The following is a 21,394-nucleotide window of genomic DNA, read 5'->3' as shown; positions in this document are numbered from 1 at the left end:
ATGATATAAAAACTAATTGACACTTTTAAAAGGGGAAAAATGATTGTCTAGAGTAATATTTGTAATTTTCTTAGAGGGGTTTGTGTGGCTGCTTCACCTCCAGAGCTCGGTCTCTCTCCTTAATCCGCTCCCTCAGCTTCTCTAGCAGAACATCTCTTGGCTTGGAGCTTTTTGTCGACTCCAACATGTCACAATAATCCTGAAGACAGCAACAGCAAAGATCAACACCCGCTCCGTGAAATGTATGAACATGAGCGTCTGTGTCTTTGTGAATGCAAAGTGTGTGTGAGATCCTGCCTGCAGCTGCCTCTCCTTGTCCTGCAGGGAGCGCTCGAGCTGTGCAATGATCCCGTCTTTCTCTTGCGTCACTGCCGTCTTCTCTGCCTCGCATTCCTTCAGAGCCGCCTCTTTGGTCTGAAGCTCGGAGCGAATCTTCTGCAGAGCACTGCGCAGGTCCTGCAGCGGGAATAGGAGCGATTACACACACGCGTGCGCCTCGTGTGTCCAGGTAAACCGCAAGTGAACGGCCGTGCTGACCTGGTTGTGTTTTTCTGTGACCTCCCTATGTTGCAGTTCCTCTTGTAGGTCAGAGCTGAGCCTGTCCTTGAACCTCAGCAGGTCGTCGCCTTGTCCTTTGGCTCTGTCTTAGACTCCTCTGGCTGGCCTCCAGCTCCAGACCGAGAGAGAACAGAGAGCTCTGCACCCGGACCAGCTCATCCTGCAGCTGGCCAAGCGTCAGGGACTCGCTCATCCCCACAGGAGTCTTGAGAAAATATAAACGATCAGGCTTCACATCTTAACCATGAATACAGATGGATTCTGGGACGGGAGACATGACATAAAACACGCTGCAGGTCTCACCTGGCTTTGAGCGAGCTGGTTACGATGGGCCAGTTCTTGCAGCTTGCACAGAGTGCTGTTCTGGCCTTCGATCAGATGGTACAGCTCCTGGGCCTTCAGAGAGACGAGGAAAACAGGAGTCAGCTCATTTAAAGAAAATATTTTTCAGATTTCTACATCTGCAGACACGGACCTCGCTGTCTTTGGTGGTGATGGACTCTGTGAGGCCCTGAATGGTTCTTTCCTGACTCTGGGCCGCCTGTCGGAGCAAACGCAGCTCACACTCCATCTCGTTCAGCTTCTCCTGCAGCTTCTAGGAATGGGAAAAAAATAAATCAGACCTGCAGTGTGATTAAAATGTAGCTATTTTTACTGCGCCTCACCATGTTGTTGGCCTCGCTCTCCAGGATTTTTGCCTGCAGGGATTGGACCTGGAGCTGGGCCTTCTGCAGCTCGCTGACGCACTGACCTGCCGCACATTCGTACTGGTTGAGCTGACTCTGCTGCTCCTCAACGAGGCTCTGAAAAAGATTATATTAAACCAGATTTATTTTTATTAAACCAGTTAATTAGTAATTAACTCGTTGTTTTGTTTCATATTCATATAAAGTGTACAAAAAGAATAATCTCTACTTAAAGGTATACATTTTAACTTTTTGGGACATTACTGTGGTTCATTCAGGCTGCAGATAACAGGAGAACATCAACGGCTAATCTCTTTGAGCTTTCAGTCTCGTCATAGAATAAACTGAATTAGGACATTTTGTCCATTAAAGGTTCTCCTTTCTCTTGAGAATGCAGGGACTGCTGTTTTAGTACAGAAGACTACTGACTGATCACGGCTGAGTATTCACAGAATCACCTCTTCGCAGATTCACAGATAAATTCAATTATTTATTGTTTTTTTTCTATTTGTTTCATAAATTATATGAAAGAAAATGTAGAATGGGAATTCCTAGATGCAGTGCAACTTGGCAGGCTTTTGGTAGGCGTTTGCAAGGCAGCCAATTTATTTTTCTTGGCACTAATTAGCTTAGCGGAGTTAAGGAAGACTGTATATAATAGTTTCTGTGGAAGTGCAAAGATGGTTTGCTTGGTGTTTGAACGATTAAAATAGGTAGTCATGTAAATTTTTCAGAGATTTCAAGTATTCGCAGATTTTAGTTATTTGTGGGGGACTGTGGCCTCCAGGTCCCAAGAATACCGGGAGCCCAGTGTAATGCTAGCTGTGCTAATAACACAAACCACTAATATAAGATTCTAAAGGCAGTTCAAAATGTTAACTTCATTTTGTTTTTGGTTTGCAAATTTATGCCAAATTTACATCCTTTTGTATTATGCTTCTTAAAAGAAATTTAAACGGATGGACTTCATTGCAAGCAGGTTAAAGCTTTGCAAAAATATCCGCGATTGGATATCAGCCACAAACCTCTAATTGTTCATCTCTACAAGCTAATGGGCCACATGAGGCAGAGAAGACACTGGAGTGGTTTGTGAGCACGGTCATGCATGACTGCACCCAAAGTGTTTCAATAAAAGCATCATTACGTGATAGCTTATACTTCTACCAACACTGAGGTTAGCATGTTGTGAGGTTCATAATTTAACCTAATAGATAAGCAATGTTTTCTTTTTCAAAAACAAACGAAAAAAATTTAAAGCCTTGCATTGTGTTGCTGTAGCAGCAAACCAGGGCAGAGATGAGCTGAGAAGGTCTGACATTGTGTGGATCACTTTGCCTCAAGGTCCCCAGAAAATAGGTCAGCAGTGGAGCCACTCTGTCTTTAAATGTCTCCCCTTATCTAACCTACTTCAGTCATCGGTCTGTGCTTAAGAGAATTAATGCATCCCCCTCACAGAAGATTATTGATTGGAGTGAGCTGAGATTTGTTGTAGTTTTATCTGAGGAAAACGTGACGAACTGAACAGCCTCTTGTTAAGGTGCAGACATTAATATCTGCCAACATGGCGTTGGATGCCAACGTTACGAACATTTTCAGTTCAAGCCATTTTTAAGAGCTAAGACTGGCTAAAAAGTCAGCTTTCATTTGCTGTGTAAATGCCGCAAACGTGCCATGCAATATCTCTTCTACAAAAAAATCTACTCACAGAATCTCAGCTTAGAAAGTTCAGTCTATCTCGGTAAGATATTTAAGATCAATATAAAAAATGGTTGCACTTTCATTTTCCGTTTCCTCTTTTGACAGACGCAGTCATTAGGGAATCAGGCCATGCCATGTGCAACTGCCTACCTAAACCTCACTGCACTTGCTAAGTGTGGTATAACCACACACAGAAGTCTAAGCACATCACACACACACAAACCACAGCTCACATCCTCTTGAGCTGAAGCTATTTGGAGAGGCTGTGGGTAGTGTAAGTTACTGACAGCTTGATTATGAAACTTCTTAAACTAAAAAAAAAGAGAAGGGAGTAATTCTTCATGGACGGGGGTAAGCAGTCAAACACTGAAGCCTGTTAGCCAGATTCACTCAGGGTGCTGCAGAGTAATAAAATAGTTCCTCTCAGCAGCAGCACCGTTTTCTGTAAGGTCTAGTACCTGATGTGGAGGTGGGGGAGGATACTCCTTGTATAAATCTTTCAATAAATCCTCCATGTCAGCAAAGTTCAGGTCGTGATCGTCTTCCAAATTCAGCCTGACCAAAGCTGGCTCGGGAGTGGGCATGTGGTTGTCTCTCTCTCCATAAGGCATCCCAAGAAGAGGATCTGGGAATCGCAGCCGAGCCCCTCCATTCTTGGAGCTCCGCCGGATGAGGACGGGTAGTTTGCTGCCCTTGGTGTGCTGGACTGGGCGGTAGGTTGCGTAGCTTTGCAGCAAACAGAATGTCAGAGAAAGACTGGGCCCAGGTGAGGACAGCGTCGCTCCCATGTGCTCCTCAGACAGAGAGTCAGATATGTGGTCGTCTATTGCTGCTTCCCCAGAGGAGATCAGTGATCTGTCTCTCAGTGCTCCAGGTTGAGTGTTGTCTTCGGTCATCTCCAGGGATGCAACTGATGGGCTGGAGCTGCCTCGTCCAGCCAGAGTGCGATCACTGTCTGAAGTCCGGGAAACGTCCTGAGACCCAGGGACCAGGGTTCGAGATGACGGGGCCTCTTCTGAATCGTCCAAATTCTTTCTCTCCACATCTCCATCTCCTCCAGTCACACTCCCACCAATAATGCTGGCTGAGTATCTGGTTGATGGCCCGCAAGAGGTGCTTCTTGCCAGCTTTCTGGGCACTTTGCAGACCGCTTCATAGTCAGAGTCCGCTACCCGCCAGTAGGAACATCCTCGACACCTCCTTGGAGTGCTGGGTCGACAGTGGTGTGAGCCTGTACCAGTGGCCTCTGACCCTGGACCAGCAGAACAGGTAGGGTGGTGGTGATGGTGGCAGTCCAACCCATCGTCAGCCCAGGACTCATACAGAGAGTAGACCAAATCCTCCTGGAGCAGGGCACAGTACTTTGCATGGGTTAGACCCGAGATATCCACCATCCCATCTCCAGACTCTTCATTAGTGCCGGTGAACGTCACAGCACCCTCCTCCGGATTAGTCCTCCGGTACAAACCGCCAATGCACTGCCTCAGTCGATGCTTCTCCTGCAATAGCCTCTGCAGCCTTTCGATGGACAGGGCCTCCACTCGGGCGATGACTGTGTCGAAGCGGTACATGCGGTCCAGCATGAAGGTGCACTTGGAGCAGGCAAACTCCCCTCTGCCATCCCGGGTCAGCTCTCGACCCAGGGCATGGGACAGCAGCACATGTAGATTAAGTTTGGAGGCTGGGTGGAAGATCCATCGCCTCTGGTTACCGCAGAGCTCCCGGCCACAGATTCTACACGTCTCCTTCATCTTGACATCAAGCATTCTCCTGGCTTTCCAATATGAAGTAGTGGGTTATATCAGACAGGCAACTCAAACATATGAGAGGATGGATCCTTAGATCAGTTTAGATCCCTTAAGGGTGACAAAAGACACCTTAAATTAAGATCTGTGAGTCAACAAAAAGTAACAATAAAAGTCCTAATTTAGTCTTTTCAAGCTTGGATCCAATCAGGAGAGCATAAATAATTCCTGTAGACTTCCTTTGGCTGCACATGTAATTCCAGATGGGACAGCAAAGATCGGGATAAACGTAGATGAAGTGATTCTCAGATATCCATCAGTGCAGGATCCCGCAGGACGTGCAGGTGCAACGTGAATATGGCGCACGGAGAAAGAGGGCATGTCTCTTTAATTTAACCACACTCGGTTTCTCTCTGTGTAGTGTCTCCCGGCTGTCAGTAAAGCGACGTTTTGTATTTCCCAGCAGCGCCATCCTACACGCCTCTGCAGCAGCAGCAGCACAGCTCGGCTGACACGGACAGGTTCATCCTGACCGGGGAGCGGTGACGATCCGCCGGCCTCCACGCGGACGTGCCGCGGTGGCACGCTGGTAAATGGGGCGATCCTCTGGCTCCTCCGTTCCTTCTCTGCGTCTCTAAAGAAGCCGGTTTTTTTCATTTCAGAGCTACTAACGACGGCTACACGTAGAGGCACCCAGCACACAGCCGTAAAGTGCAGGAGATTCTGCGGGGAGATAACGCCGTGGCTTCCGAGGAGACGGACCTGCAGCGGCGGAGCGCACCATGCAGCAGGAGCGGGGGTGGAGCAGCCCGGTGCAGCTACTCTCCCACCTTCTCTGATAAATTATCACCTCAAATACCGCTTAGAATGGAAACTTAGCTAATAACGCGCCTTGATAAATCAAATCTACATTTCTGAATTAAATAATGTTTGATCTTATTGCTTTAGAGAGAGAGTGACGCTCCCCCGTCGGGAGTCTGTTTTTCGCTCCTGCCGTGTTGACTAATATCTGTGCGCCTGAATACACAGGTGAAATGCTCAGTAGCCTGCGATGTGAAATCAAGTGACCCGAAGAGCAAGGGAGACGCAATCACAATGATTTTAGACCAAAACTGTAAAAGTGGAGGATCAAAAGTGAAACGGTTTAAAAATAAACAAGTTTTCAAATAATTGTAGATAGGTTAAATAAAACTGCAATACAAGCCTGAAATAATTAATAATAATAAAATATATATATTTGTATTACCAACGACGTTTCAATTAAAACCTTATATAATTATTTCAGCGAACTGATTATGATACTTAAAGCTGGAAGGAAAAATAAATCCCCCATCCACTGCAACAGGAACAAGAGTGACAACTAGTGTCCAACAAACAATGTCATAAAAAATTTAAATAAATATATTCATAATCTAATTATTTTAATTTAAAGAAAAATCATAGCTTAAACTCAATATATATTAAAATCCTGTAGAAATATTACAATATTTTTTTCTTTATTTTATATACCGAGTGGTATAGTCCATCATGAAAGTCCTCAAACTGTAATTATGACTCCTTGAATGACAGTAATTTCACGATACTCCGCATAGGAGGAATATGAAACAGTCACATGTAATAATGATATATATATATATATATATATATATATATATATATATATATATATATATATATATAGATATATAAAGCTTACAGTGCAGTGCCTGATTCCGATCCTCTACATTCCCTGTTTTCATGGCAACAGGAAGCATCATCAAACACACAACTTGCATGTGATAATCAAACAATCAGAGCTTTATTCTCTATTTCAGAGTCCCAGCTTATCCTCACAGTAACTAATTTCCTATAGCACAACATCCATATACGTTTCACCCTCTGTGTTAGGTTGCTTGATACGTCTGTTTTATCATGCTTGAATGCTGCTTAATAATGGCAATGACTGAAACTGAGGCACTTCCTCTTAATTCAGATCTCTCTAGAAGTGATAGCTACATTTGTGATGGATGTAAATGACATATTTTCCAGGTTGTATATGTAAAACTGCTATAACGATGGCCACTGATAAAAGTGTGTAGTTTTTATCCATTTCAAGCTGCCTCCCTTCTCCTCCCAGCATTCACATCTGCGTGTCTGGAGGGTCAATTAAGATGAGGTTGTATGGCTGGTGTCGGTCTGAATCAACAACACAACTTGATATCAGTGTTGGGGTCCCTGAGCACTCAAAGGTCAACCTGACCTATTGACAGCCCAGCTGAAACCTGAGCTTTTAAACGGCTAGCCAGGGATGTGCCTGCAGCACTCACGCAAATATGAAAGAGACCACTTAATGGAAAAATGGACGCACACGCCCACACACACGCGCACACACCATATGTCAGTGTCTTTCTTTGAAAGAAAACCTGAATGCTGTCACTGTTTCTCCTTATGTAGAACAAAATGGGCAGACACAGAAGCGAGCAGTTTCTCACAAAACCATAAAATAAAAAAAGAAACCTTCAGAACTAAATTCTATAAAAACTCTGTTTTCTACTTTGTTTAAACTCTGCTTTACATGTGGGCAAAATATTTCATTTAGAGGTTTGGGATGAGCTGTTTTCATTTCAAAACTGTCATCATCTGTTATTTGTCACATTATTCAGACTAGTGTTAGTTTTCTAATAATTTTATAATTTATGGATACAATAATATATATTTGATTTACCTTTGGCCCCCTTTTATTGTCAAAATGTGCTGCTAATTTAATCAATAACAATAATAAACCTGTGATTCGTAAAATTGCTCCGGTTTGCTTTGTTTTCCCCACTAGCTGTGTGTTTTCTACTTTTACTGACAGACTCTGTGCATCTGCAGATTTTCTTTTAACTGTGCGCTTATGTTTTTTATTGGGCCTGAAATTTTGCTTGTCTTTATGTTGTCTTGAAATAAAATTGCAAAATAGAATAGATTAGTTTTTACAGATTTGCCTTTCTGAACATCTTACCAGTTTTTAGGTGAAAAGTTACACCAAACATTAAATGTTTAAGAGCTGGCCTGTTGCATTTGCAGTGAGTCAATGAGTCTTTTGGTTTTCATCGAGTCATTCTTCATAGCTGAGTTCAGTGTATGCTTGTTTGTTTCTTTTCAGTTTTTATAATAAATCTGGTTTCGAGAGGCTGACAAAAAGATAAGGGTTTAGTATCGCTGTTTTCTATACTTTCTTATTCTCTCATGCTGCCACAAAATTTATGCCACCATAAATACTGACCAGCCAGGTGGTACTCATCATATATCTTTATCGTATTTAAACTCTGCACACCCTTACAAACTCTTATGACCTTCCTATTTTCCACGTTGCTTACCATAAACCAAAACCTTGTTAATGTTTTCTCCAGGCTCAGAGATGCACATTTTCCTTTCATCTTGTTTCAGATTCAAACTGGGAACCTGTTTGGTGGGTCTATTTGCATCTTTCATTTTAAATTGATTTACAAGTAAAAGTGGATGCAGAGGCACCCTTTAAATAGAAATCTGTCTGTGGGAAACACACCCAGCAACAAGAGACAAAGGCTGGGACATTTAGATCACAACCAAATTCACTCAAGTCTTTATGCTGCTGAGATAAACGCATCTGAGCGGTTGTGATTTTGATTTTATAAGAATAAAGCTGGGTTTCTGTGCTAGGGCAGAGAATAGTGGTCAGGATTTGATTTGGTATGAGGAAAGCTGTGTGTCCTTGAAGATGTCATTGCAGAAACAGCTTGAGAGGTAAATTAAATTCTGGCACTTTCTGTGATGAGATGAAGCCTCTGTGACACAATGCAGCACACGCAGCAGGCTACATAAGAGCACACTTCTTTTATGCTTCGTCGCTGCTTTCTGTTAGCTTTAGAGGACTGCAGATATTAATCAGTAAACATGGTCGCAGCAGACTGCACACAGACAGGCTGCGGTTCAGCTCAGAAATGTCCTGTGGGACGTTTCTCTCTGTTTCACCCCTGGCGCTACGGACAACCGCTGCTTTCAGCTACTGTGAAATGATGCCTTTGTGTCTGACAATATCCTGCACTTTAAATAGTTTTTGTACCGATTATTTCATGTTAATTTTTTGGGCAAAATAAGAAGATTTAATTTAGAAAATAGTTCAAATTTTGTATTTGTTTAACTTCCACAATTGGAAAAAATGTGTTACAAAAATAAAACAAAACTAAAACTAAAAATCAATAAAATAGGTTTATATCAGAAATAGGCAGAAGTTTTATCTATTTTGTCCATAAGGAGGCAGTCTCTCCAAGGAAGTTTTCTTTTTACATGATTTATTTAAAAAGAAATTAGAAAGAAACACAATTTTGTTTTTCTATCCAAAGCTGGTATAGCTGGGTTCTTGCTATGTGGAACAGCTGGCAAAGATGTAAAAAAGTTTTAAATAAATTCCTGTTTTCTTGTAGCATAATCTCATAGTAGACATTTAAGATAAATCTAACAGGGGTCACTTGGTTTTCCCCTTTCTTAACCAAAGGGATAGAACTTGCTCTTGTTTTATAGCATTTCACAAGTTCAGAGCAAAAAGAAACAGGCAGCTTTGACCATTCCTAATCAGAAATCTCTTTAATGGTGTTCAAGACTTTTGCCATGTAAGTCAAAAGTAACAGGTTGAAAGTGACAAGAATTAGATTTGAGTAAACGTTGCTGAATGTTTGTGGTCCTATTTGCTATTAAATTAAAGCAAAAGCAAAAAGTGTGATAAATAAACTAAACATACTCTGTGCTGTATTTAAAATTTCCCTTTTTGAGAATATTTAAATTTGTAGGCTGCAGGGTTCAATTGGTATAATGTTTCAACTGAGACAAAATTATTCTGAGGGTTGAACTTTGGACAACCTCGCTTCAGGGAATCAAGAGTCCAAGATCCTCAATTTTCTCTTCATAAATTTGTATATAAAGAGTATGCAAATGTTCTGCTTTATTGTCTTGCTGAAAGACTAAATGATTATCTATTTTCTGTTTCGCAGCAGAGCCCAGCAGATTTTAAATAAATAATCTGCTGGTATTTTATAAAGATGACATCCACTCTAACAAGGATCCCAAGGCTTTTGGAAGAGAAACATGCAGCATCACAAACCCTCCACTCTGCATAATGATGGGCATGAGTTGCTTTTTCACATATTCATCCTTTGTTTCACACCAGACCCACCTGGGGTGCTGCCTTTAAAAGCCCAAACTTTGTCTCATCTGACCAAGAAAAAACAGTTTTAGGGAAAGTGCCAGGTTTGCGATGGCAGAAAATAAATATTAAATTCCAGCATGCCTCTCAAAGAACTTTGGCATGTACATAGATGGATATTATGGAGACTTGGTGACTGCTAGATGTCACTTTTTGTTGAAGTTCCTCAACTTTACACTTTCTTTATCTTACATATAAGCTCCTTACTGAGGGGACAAGATAAACTCAGGCCCTTCTCTTGTCTTGCCATACTGCCAGTTGTTTCAGTTTTTTTGGATTATTTCTGCAGCTGCAGATATGTGCAAGTTTAGGCAAGTATTTATGCACCTAACATCATCACACATCTGCCTTATGTCAGCTGCTGTCTCTCTTGTCTTTCCCATTCTGAAAAGTGGGATAATGTCACAATAATTTCTCAATGGAATTCATACATCACTAATTAAAAATTCATAGACAATCTGATCAGGTTTAAATGTTTTTTTAAAAAGGTTTTTCATACATCTTGAACAGGTTTGTCAGCTGTGGGCGAGGCCTCTATGAGTATTACATCAATTCAGTGCTTTCAAATACAAAGTATGTCTGGTTTCCTATTAAGTAAAAACACCAAATTACGTTATTTCCTCAAGATTTCTTTTCTACAAACGACTTTTATATTGTTTTGTAGGCAGCACTCATATTAACCTTTGCTTATGCCAGAAATCAGTTTTTGTTCAGAACTGTGTGGGAGGAACGATACCAAGGTTAAATGATCCAGTGTTGTAACAAATCCCCAAACAAAGCAGAACTAACCTGCATCTCCTGTTCGATGCGAAGCCTCTCTTGACTGAGCTCCTCCTGGTAAAACTGTCGAACAGAGAACAGATCATATTCCAACCCAAAACCTACACGAGTTTCTGCTTGTGAGACATATTTTTTTGAAGGAAAAACTGAATTTACCTCAACATCCTTGTCCTTCTGCAACAGAGAAGAAGACAGATCCTGAACTTGTTCCTCCAGCTCTCCAACCCTGTGTGTGAGCATCGTTTTCTCACCACACAGCTCCGTGATGAGAGCCTCCTTGGAGCGAAGTTCTTTAGTCAGTTCTTCTATAAACCTGAGGGTAAACAGAGAGGAGTCGTTAATGGTAAAGAGGGATTCATATGAGTATTTCTTTCTATGTCTTCTTTGCTGTTCTGTACCTGTCTTTGTTGGTGTTGGACGGGAACAGGATGTTTGGAGATCTCTCGTCCTCAGGGATGTCCTCCATGGTGGCGTCCAGGGAAACGAGGGAGGCGTGAGAGTGTGATCCAGCCAGCGAGGCCATTCTCTCGGCCTCACTACGCGCTTGCTGGGCCTCCTAAAAAAAAACCCCACATAGACACATCTTAGATTCATTAAAATGAGGCTCATGCGTGAGATGTACACCAAGGGACAGGTCTGGCGGACCACACCAACCTCCTGCAGGAGCTGAATTTTCGTCTCAAGCACCTGCTGCATGTGGTCGATTTCCTGCTGTCTCTCTTGACAACGCCTCTGTAGCTCTGCCTCATTGTTGTTGGTCAAGCTCTCTGCTGTTGTGCTGCAAGAGTGAACAAAATTTTTAAAAAATAGAGCCATCAGAAGACAAAATAAAGAGGTCAATATACACAGGATTCATTTCTATTATCTTTTGTTTTCCAAAATGATAAATGTTCTTCATTTATCTGATGAAACTTGTTCTGAATTTCCCTCATTCTGTAAGAAAATGATTATAAATGAATATTGTTTGATAAAGCATCACATTTTATCCTTTTCAGTGTTGCCAAAATGGTTAAGTTATCCATTTAACAAAATCCTCAGCTAACTTTTAAATGCAGAATCTAAAGAATAACATGGCGATTAAACGTCTTTCATTTTAGTTTCTCTGCTGCACTCCATCCAGTATGGACTCATTCTTCTCAGGAGGCTCAATCACATCTCTTGGATGCTCATTTTCCCCACAGAGCTCTTTGTGCTAAGGCTGCATGTTTACTTCTTGCTTCTGGAGTTTTTATGCAGTAAATGGTGGTGTTCAGTTTCTCCGCCCTCAAGCCAAATGTAACCTGAGACGTCTAAATGACATGTCCATTTGGTTGAAAACATAAAAGGTGAAAAGACGCCTCTATTGATGTCTCTGTTTGCGTTACATTGTCAAAAGAGAATGCTACATTTTATGGGCCTTAATAAGATAAGTAACAGACATCATTGAAATTCCCAATATTAAGGGGCTTCCAGTTTTTGAAAGATGCTTAGCAAGACTCTATTTTTATGTAGTTTTCATGTTACATGGAGTTTTACATTTTGACTCTTTAATCTAAAATATGTATACTGTAATCAGTTACTTTGCCTGCGAATGATGAAAGTATAAGGTCCTCATTGTTTAACGGTGCACACATACAGTATATCAGAAGGGTCAGTTTCTCATGTTTAGGACATGATGGAGACATCATGGAGGGCCAAGTGAAGATATTATGTCACCATGTTTCTGTCTGCTGCCGGCTGCTGGTGTATCCTTACAGACGGCCACTTATAGCAGAGATAAAGTGAGTGTCACGGCCGTTATGACAGCTATTATCACTATTCACGGTGATCACATAGTGGTGCGATCACCGTGAATAATGGTGAATATGAAACACTTTCATTGTCATTCTGAAGGTATTTGAAAAATGTGGGATTTACTTCAACTCAAGACCTTTTGTACCATGATGAGTTCACGCTGTAATGCACAAACCCTTATAGAACCTGCATCTAATTGATTAAAACTTGACCTTTTTAAGTGGTGTAACATTTCTTGATAATATTACATCACTCTTGGTGAGCGTCCCTCACTCCTCCAGTTGTCTGTGTGACTTAGTTAACAACTGTATCCCAGAATGGCCTGCGCCTCGCTGTCGCCATGAACCCTGCCCCAGACGCTCTCTACGAACATTTTTAACTCCGTCCGCCACATGCAGCGGCTTCAATAACTGGGATATTTTGAACCCGTGTAAGCAGTTTAAGTGTGTGTCTTACAGACGACTGCCCTTGTGTGAAGGGAAGCCTCAGGGATGCTGCTTAAGTAATTTTGGCCCGTCAGTCTTTTGGCGGCTATAAATGATGGTGTGGAAATAAGAAGACCAAAAGTCTGGAAAGTAGGCTGGATCACTTTAATCCTTTACTATTTGTAATATGATTGTAATTTATAATATAACAGAATTATGGAGGAGCTTGTGCCTGTCTCCAGTGGTCAATGGGCGAGAGGCGGGGTACATCTGGGTCAGGAAGGGGCATTTTACTAAGAAATCCCTGTGTGCCAAGCAGTTCAATTATAAATCCTGGGTGTTACAACACTCAGGACACAAATATGTAGCAAATCATTAGACAATAGTAAGCAGATTCAGGTTTCCGTAACATAATTATACATCTTTGGATAAAGTCCATCTTGACCTCAGCAACTACAGCTGAATTTAATGAATTAATTCTAAGGCTGTAGTTGTTCAGCCAGAACTAACATTGAGGAAGTATTTGCAAACTCACAGGGCTTTGTCCAGAAGTTCTTGTTTCTCTTGGAGCTCCTTCTTCAAGCTCTCTACTTCCACCTTCAGCTCGATGTTCTGCAACAGATGGAAAGCAAGAAGCAATGAAATAAACCTGACAATGTTTGTTCTAATATCTGACACATTGTTAATGATGATTAATGTCATCATTAACAACATTAATGATGATAATAAAGTAAAAGTGATTCTATTTACTTTCTTTATCCCTTTACATATATTGCCTTAGTATTTATTAGAATTGCCTTTCAGACGGGCTTGGACTAAATGCTTTGGATACGCTTCCACAACCCTCTCACAATAGTTTAACTGTAATTTTGACCCATTCCTCCTCACAGAACAGGTGTAACTGAGGCCAGTTTGTCAGAAAAAACATGTTTTCTATACAGTTTATTTAAGCATCTGCTTTCAGCTACTTCAAACTACTTGAGGTCATTTCAGCCACTGAAAATCTGTGTTTTTTAGCCAGTCCTGTCCCATAAACGTTTACTTATTCAGATTAAAGTCAGGCTAGGTTGTGTCATTTTATAAACTTCCACAAATTTTCATCTGAATGTAAACATGAACTGATGTAATTATCTTGATGCATTGTCACATTTTACTTTTCAACTAAATTTGAACATTATCTTTTCATTTTTTCATACCTATTTAGCAGAGAGTTGGCAAAAACCTGCGACGAATTACAGTTTTTCAAAATACTGATAATATATGGGCCAAAACTCCTTTGGATAAAAATGTTTTATGCACAGTTACATAGAACAAAGATCTCGCAGTGAGACTCCACTACCTCATGCAATTTTGTCTAAAACACACATTTCATTGCTTAAGCGTTTACTTGTGTAAATAAAAAAGCAGTTCTGTTTCCTCAGACTCTCCCACTATGCTGTGGCCTCTCTGCTGTGTAAATCAGCACCGATGGGTGTTACGTGTCATCGGTACAGCAGGACATCTGACTGTGCTGTCATGGCTTTTATATTTAGACCTGGGGAATTCAGAGCAGCTCAGATATTCACTCATAGGGGCCAGAGGCTGAAGTCCGCAGTTTGTTTACCTGCCAGAGCCCAGAGGGGGCATTTAGGGGGTAATTGCTTTGCTTACATGGGGGGTAGAGAGGATTTAATAAGGGGGGGCATGGTGAAACTCATTCTTTCCATTCTGTCCACTGACAGACAGATGAGAACCGTTTATCAGATCATCTTTCTCTTGCATATTATCATGGATTAATGTCTTTTCTGACTGTGATGTTTAGAAACAACCGCAAGATCTAAAAAATCTGCAGCTCCTGCAGCCAAACTCTTAGAAAACCTTTACAGCTTCCCTCCACAACCATGAATATTTATTCTGGAGCTGTGGCCATTGACCAATGTTGTTTAGAGGTGAGGATCAATGCAAAAGTTACATATCACTCATATTACAATCACTTCTACTGATCATGATTATACTAATTCAATTAATTCAATTTTACTCAGATTTTAAACAGCACTGTAGTAGTTCAGACATTTTTAAGTGGAGATCTAAGCACAACCCACTATTTGGTATGAAAGTTGTTAACAGAGGAAAAAGACAAAAGTTTTGCCATTTTCAGTTTTAGTAAGGTTGAAGTCTTTCTTTTTAATAGACACTTAAAAGAAAGACATGCTTTCTTTATACAGAGGTACTTCTGCTGCTACAACAAGTAGTTAGACTGCTATTTTGCACCTGTGATATTTCAGAGTTTTGCCATTTTGTTCATTTTTATACACAATTTATAGTGGTACAAAAAAGCAATTCAAGCCGTAAATTTAAATTCATGTCAGTTTTGTGGACATTTTGTCAAACTGACAAAGGAGCAAACTGATTTATAGCTCGATGCGGCAGACATCTCTGAACACATTACAGCAAAGCTCCTCTGTTTTCTCCTTTTGAGCTTCTATCTGTCCCTGAATGTGCTGGATTTGGAAATGCTGGCAGCCTTTCAGTGATTTAAGTCATAGGTTTACATTCCTGTGGAAATAAACACAGAGACTCTTGCTAGCAATGCTAAACATGGTAAACATGGCAAGTCCTCAATTTAGATTTTAAATGTGATTTTAATCCCTGTTTTCATGGTGTGACATCACTTCTGGTCTTCCTGTGGATTAATGACCACTGACATCAGGAAGAATAAATTCTAACATTGTTAATTCTTAAAATTAAATCAGTCAAACATTAACAGAAAAACAGAGAAAATTATAAAACTCTGATTGGTGCTTTTAAGTATAGAAGTAAAGAAATATACGAGTTTCAATCCAGAGAAATTTCTGCTTTTGTTTTATTCTATCATATGTTATTGTAAGACCTTTAGTAAATCTCTGAAAAACTGTTGATTAGTGACATAGGAGAAAAATACCCCTCGTTCTCACTTAATTATAACAAGCCATGGGCATAAGTTGTTTTCTTTCTCCCATGTCACTAAACAGGTTAAGCAGATTAGCATACTAATTATTTAGGAAAATTGGCCTGTTTGAATTTGATTACATAAATCAATTTTACAAAATGTTTACCATTAGCAATTTAGCAATTCAAACAACACTAAATCTTTTGTTTTGAAAACAATTCTGACTTAAACACTCTGATTGGATTTTAACTAAAGATGTCGGTCCGACTGACATTTCGCCACGTTTCTCAGTCATCTTACAGGATGTTCGAATGATTTCATCATGACAGAAATAACAAAACCGCTTAAGCTGCTTGTTAGTCATGAGACTAAAACCAACCGGGACCCAGCAGAGGACTGAACAACTATTGACACACTCTCTTATCCTGTTGCTTGTAAGCCGTTATTTGATTATACAGATGTTTTTCTTATTCTCTTGTTTAATATAAAAAATATTGTATAATAATCTAAACATTATTATACAATCTGATCTATCTAAGCTTAAAGCTCAATAGAAAACTCAAGTTAGAAACTAATCTATTTGTGTAGTTAAATTAATCAACTTCCCTAAAATCATTTTGACATTTTTGATTTAACGTTAATAAATTTCTGTGAATTTTAATAGTTGGTTGACATTTAAGTACATATTCAACCAAGAGTCTTTAAATGTTAAGTCTAAATGATCTCTAGATTAAATCTATCCAAATGTAATGGATGCAAAGCGGTTCACTGATTTTATTGGTTAGACCCCCAAAGTTTATCAGTGAGCATTTACATTTGGTACTTACAGGTACATGAATGAAAGTATAACACAGATAAGAGCCGTCTCTGTGTCAATAACGTAGTTTACCAGAAGACAGATGTCTTCCTATCATGAAGACAGATCTAAATATAGATACTCATCACTGTGCACCTGCTATTTACACTCTTCCTGACCTGAGGACCCTCAGCAACAGCTCTGCTTTTAACTACGAGGGGAAAAAATGGCTGATTGCAGGGGTGCAATAAACACACATAATATGCTGATAATCATTTATTAATTAGGTACTATGAAATAGTATGACAGTCTACTTTTCACAGGTTAATTAAACTGTGATGTCATAACATCTTATTTACATGAAAACAGGGCACGATAATTTGCAGATTTTTAGCTGACAACGTCTATTGTTTTCACAGGCAAAGTGGATTTCTACTACAATTCACTCAAATACTGGAAATGTTAAAATACAATCTAATCTGTTTTTGAGTTTATGAGGTTTAGGCATTCTGCTTAAGCCACATGTGGACATTCAGAGGTGATAAATGGCCTGATATGGTAAAGGGGGATGAGGAAGCTAATAGCACGTTTGGCTCGTGGACATTCATCAGGATACATGTGATAAATAAATCAGCGCACTGAAGCCTGATCTATAAATAGAGATTCTGGAGCGTGATGTACCCAGGACTCACACACCTCGCATGCAGCGTGTTTCGTTGCCAAGTTTCACAGATATGACAGACTCAGGTCAGGGCAAAATCACAGCAAAATACGATTTAGTTTTCAATAAACTGAATTTTCTTATTGACCTTTAGCCGCAGAGATTGAGAGATTGCAAAATCCCATAACAGTGCAGCAGGAGTCCGTTAACTCAATCTCTACTGGTATGTTGTAACAGTGGAAGATAAGCAGCAGAAGGCTTACAGTAGGTCTTGTTTAGATGGATCTCACAGACTTTAAGTTGCTCTTATTGAAGAGCTACAAAGAATCAGGAAGGATTTTCAATAAAGGGAATGAAAATATCTGAGCTTTAAATGCTGGCTTGCGCAGCAAAACAACAGCTGGACCGGGTCACCTTACTGTAAATGCACATTTTACACGCCCAGACAAACACAAGGACGAAATGCATTTAGAAATACAGCAACACATTCCATAGATGGATTTTTTTTTCATTGCTACACTAATTTCTGAGTCAGTAATTGTGTAATCTCAAAAATATCCATTCCAAAGGTCAAAGACTGGAAGCAGGAAATATTCAAGTCCACCCAAAAGTTGCATGAAAACAAAATAAGCAGATATAAAAGTGTAAGCTGACTAGGATTTGAAAGTATAAATGAAGCCGAAGAGCTGATTTTGTGCGATTCACATAATACTGAGCAAAATTAGGAGGAAATTTTGTTATTGTTATGGCAATAAGATGGTATTATCTCATGAAGGTTTAGAGATCGGGACTTTGCCTGCGGCATCAGTGCATAATGGTTCTTGCGTATTAAAAGTCATCTGTGCTTGAACAAAGTTGATCAAATTTTACAAACTAATGAATCTATGTTTCAAAAATGTTAACAAAACTTTATGACATGCTATTTTTCCCATATTGTAAATCATTCATGATGTTTTACAAGTCAGGTCTGATTAGTTCATCTGGTTCCTTTTTCATTATCCACCTGTCTCAGGGTCTTAAGGTCCTGATAATTCATTATCTGCAAAGGTCTGTGACAGTTTTGAGTCTTAATTGTTTCAGAATTTCTCCACTTAAAATTCTAGCAATTAAAGAAAAGAAATCATAGAGCACCACCATGTATACCTCTCACAAACACACCCCGCTGTATGTCTACTATTAAATTAGTCAGGAATAAACTACAGTCTGCAGCCTGAACACATTATGAACCCAGTCAACAATCAACAAACTCAGATTTTTTTTAATACACGGTCTGTCATGAATTACGGTGAAGGTGGTGAGGAAGACGCTGTGGACCCAGGTTGAAATGAAGGATGAATGATGAATTTAATGAAATTGTCAGAAATACAAAGTTCAAAATCCAGGCAGCACAGAATGAGCAGAAGGCTAAAGCTCAAAACTGGTCAACAAGAGACATCTGACAAAAGACTAGATGCGACAAGACAAGGACCCGACAACCAACAAGGAACACAGGTGGGTTTAAATAGACAGAAAGTCAATCAGGGGAAATAAGGAACAGGTGTAACTAATCAAGAGGTAGTCGGGACAACACAGAGACTCCACAGAACACAGAAACCTAAATAAACACAGAAAAACTTAAATCCTCACACATTCACTAAAGAGATATAAAGGTTTTAATTGTAATTCTATTTTCAACTATACCAATGCTAATATGCTAAAATGGTAATAGTTAAATCCAGTAACCATTACATCCTAGATTCATATGACTTAAGTTGAAAAAAACAAACAAAAAAAACAAAATGTATACATCTGAATAAGTGAATACAACTGCAATGCCTAAAATTTTGATTAAAGACTGTCTCACAATCTGCTTTGGAAGCTCATCAACATTTCTCAATCTTTCACAATTGAAGATCATCATATTGCCCATCCTGTTGGCCCCTGACTAGTTACTAGCTTCAGTCTCTTCAAGCAATCTGGATTTATACTAAATGAAGACATCAAATGCAGGTCCAATCATTTATTGTTTTTAATCCTATAACTCAATCTCTCTGAATTATTCCTTTAATAATGCCTTAATATTGCATAAAATGCAATGACAATTTAGGATATGCAGCAAATGTTTAAATCATAGCACATTTTATTTGCTTACATCATGATCCAACACCCAGACTTGTTTTTCAGTTTCAGTGTTAACGCAGAAACTAAGAAACAAAACAAACAAATTGATTATTATGTAATTTAAAGCTTGCCTAAAGTAGTTTTAAAAACAGTGGTAGCTAAACATAAGTAATGGATTATACTCCTTTAGTTTCCACTTTTTACAGCTCACGTTTTCCAAATTAACACCAAACAGCTGAATTTGAAATTTAGTTTATATCCGAAAAGTTTAAGAGCTTTCATTCCACCAGCTGTCTGGAGGTGTTCAGCAACAAGTGGAGGAGGGGCAGCACTGTGTTATTCCACACTTCATACGATCCAAGAGAACTCAAGTGGATACCAACTTTGATATTTTTACACTGTAACAACCTCATGTCCAAATACATTGAAGTACTACTATATGTGAAATGAAGTGCAGTTTGACATATTGACAAATCCTTCTGGGTACTGCCAACGAAAAGCAAAACGGGTAAAACTGCGATAAATATATTAAGAAAATGTGTGTGAGAATTTCCTGCTTGAAAGTAAGTTAGTAAGTATTTCTGAGAAATTAGCCCCAGCTAAGCTGCACTTGAATAACTGGTCAATCATGGTAGTTGGGATGCTCAGAAAACTGAAACAGGAACTTATTTTAACAGACGTATCTAACAAATATTAGTTTTCCACAGAGCAGGTTGGAGTATGAGAAACAAACAACGCAGTTCACCACACCTAAGCGCATCAGTGTCACAGCTGTACAAACAGACAGAGGCAATAAATCAGCATCTGATCAGAATCACTAACTATGATTAAGGTACAACTGCTTGATGATAAATTCCTCCTTAAAGCAAAAAAAAAAATCCCATCATGTTTGTTCACGCCCTGGCAGCAGCTGTTCTACTCACCGTACGGTAGACATCCTCACTGCTCTCCTCGTACTTCTGCTGAATCCTCTCCTCCAGGAAGTAGATGCGGAGCTTGAGGCTGAAGTTCTCCTTCTTCAGGTCATTCAGGTGCTGCGATAAAGTACGGTAACCGTTAGACATGACTGTCAAAGCGCACCGACACTGTTCAACATGTCCGTTATAGATCAGAAACAAATGGACGTCTCTGCATCACGGCAGAATGACGAGTCCATGTTAAAGGACAGCAACGGTCCCGGCCTGTCCTTTTGTTAGAGTCCCGCCACAGACAGACATGCTACCTCCGTCTCCATGAGAGCATACTGTCAAAAAGAGAAGTACTAACAAAGTGACGTCCTGGCTTCTGGCAGACCGTAAGGCCTGGCTGCTGTCTCCAAACCAGATACTTACTAAAACTAAAACACAAGCACACAAACACTCAAACTCTTGACACTTGGCGGACGTTTTCAGGGCAGAGAGCTACTCTGCAGCACAGCCGTCAGAGATGCAGCCGCAGCAGCTCCATGGTGGGCTGTGGACTGCCTAGGGATGGGACAGGAGCTTATTTTACAGGAGGAGACATCCCAGGAATCCCAGACCGCCAGGGGAGACAAGTGGAAAAGAAGGAGAGGGAAGAAGGGAGGAGGAAGGAGGAAGCAGAGGGAGTTGTGACACAGTGAGAAATCTCATCCCTCTGCTAAAAAGGCGAGGTGAAAAATACAAACAGGGGCTGGATGAGGAAGAGGTTCATATCAGAGTCACCGTTAAGCTTACAGTCATGTTTATCACAGCTAAATGAGTCAGAAGAAAATCTCATTGAAGTGATCAGTTTAGTGATACTTTAACAGGCGTATCTATTGTATCAGAATCAATGTATATGTAATCATATCGACCTGGGTGATTGGTTTTAGGTTTCAGTTCTGCTTTACAGAGAGAACACCCCACTTTTAGCTGAGGGACATCACTTATTCTTATATCGCTAAATATAATGCTCAATGCCCTTCATGTCACATTGTAGCTTTAGGGCCAAATGGCATAACTTATCTTGCTGCAATAAAAAGACCTTAAAAGAGAGGATCTCATCAACAGCTCTATTTTTTAATTCCTCCATTCATAAACACACGTTTATGAATGTGTGTAG

At 40.1% G+C, this 21,394-nt stretch overlaps 1 protein-coding gene and 1 long non-coding RNA gene across 2 annotated transcripts in view; one reads left to right on the top strand and one right to left on the bottom strand.

Moving 5' to 3' along the window:
* Nucleotides 1-20,871, bottom strand: part of LOC116721896 (myomegalin) — a 40,453-nt gene extending 19,582 nt beyond the window's left edge. The window contains 14 exon segments of the mRNA XM_032565926.1: nucleotides 98-199; nucleotides 298-456; nucleotides 590-763; nucleotides 862-954; nucleotides 1,034-1,153; nucleotides 1,224-1,361; nucleotides 3,401-4,735; nucleotides 5,165-5,410; nucleotides 10,680-10,733; nucleotides 10,827-10,983; nucleotides 11,069-11,226; nucleotides 11,325-11,448; nucleotides 13,404-13,480; nucleotides 20,257-20,871. Of these exon segments, the coding sequence (XP_032421817.1) occupies nucleotides 98-199; nucleotides 298-456; nucleotides 590-763; nucleotides 862-954; nucleotides 1,034-1,153; nucleotides 1,224-1,361; nucleotides 3,401-4,735; nucleotides 5,165-5,410; nucleotides 10,680-10,733; nucleotides 10,827-10,983; nucleotides 11,069-11,226; nucleotides 11,325-11,448; nucleotides 13,404-13,480; nucleotides 20,257-20,397 (3,078 nt within the window). The 5' untranslated portion in view covers nucleotides 20,398-20,871.
* LOC116721707 (uncharacterized) lies at nucleotides 5,160-7,632 on the top strand. Its single transcript, XR_004339666.1, has 2 exons — nucleotides 5,160-5,276; nucleotides 5,350-7,632. It is a non-coding gene; the product is annotated as an uncharacterized LOC116721707 (long non-coding RNA).
* Nucleotides 20,872-21,394: the final 523 nt, after the last annotated feature.

This window comes from Xiphophorus hellerii, chromosome 6 (genome assembly GCF_003331165.1).
Source record: "Xiphophorus hellerii strain 12219 chromosome 6, Xiphophorus_hellerii-4.1, whole genome shotgun sequence".
In the NCBI taxonomy this organism is placed as follows: domain Eukaryota; kingdom Metazoa; phylum Chordata; class Actinopteri; order Cyprinodontiformes; family Poeciliidae; genus Xiphophorus; species Xiphophorus hellerii.
Note: the sequence above shows the minus strand (reverse complement) of the source record. Positions and strands in the feature narration are given on the sequence as shown.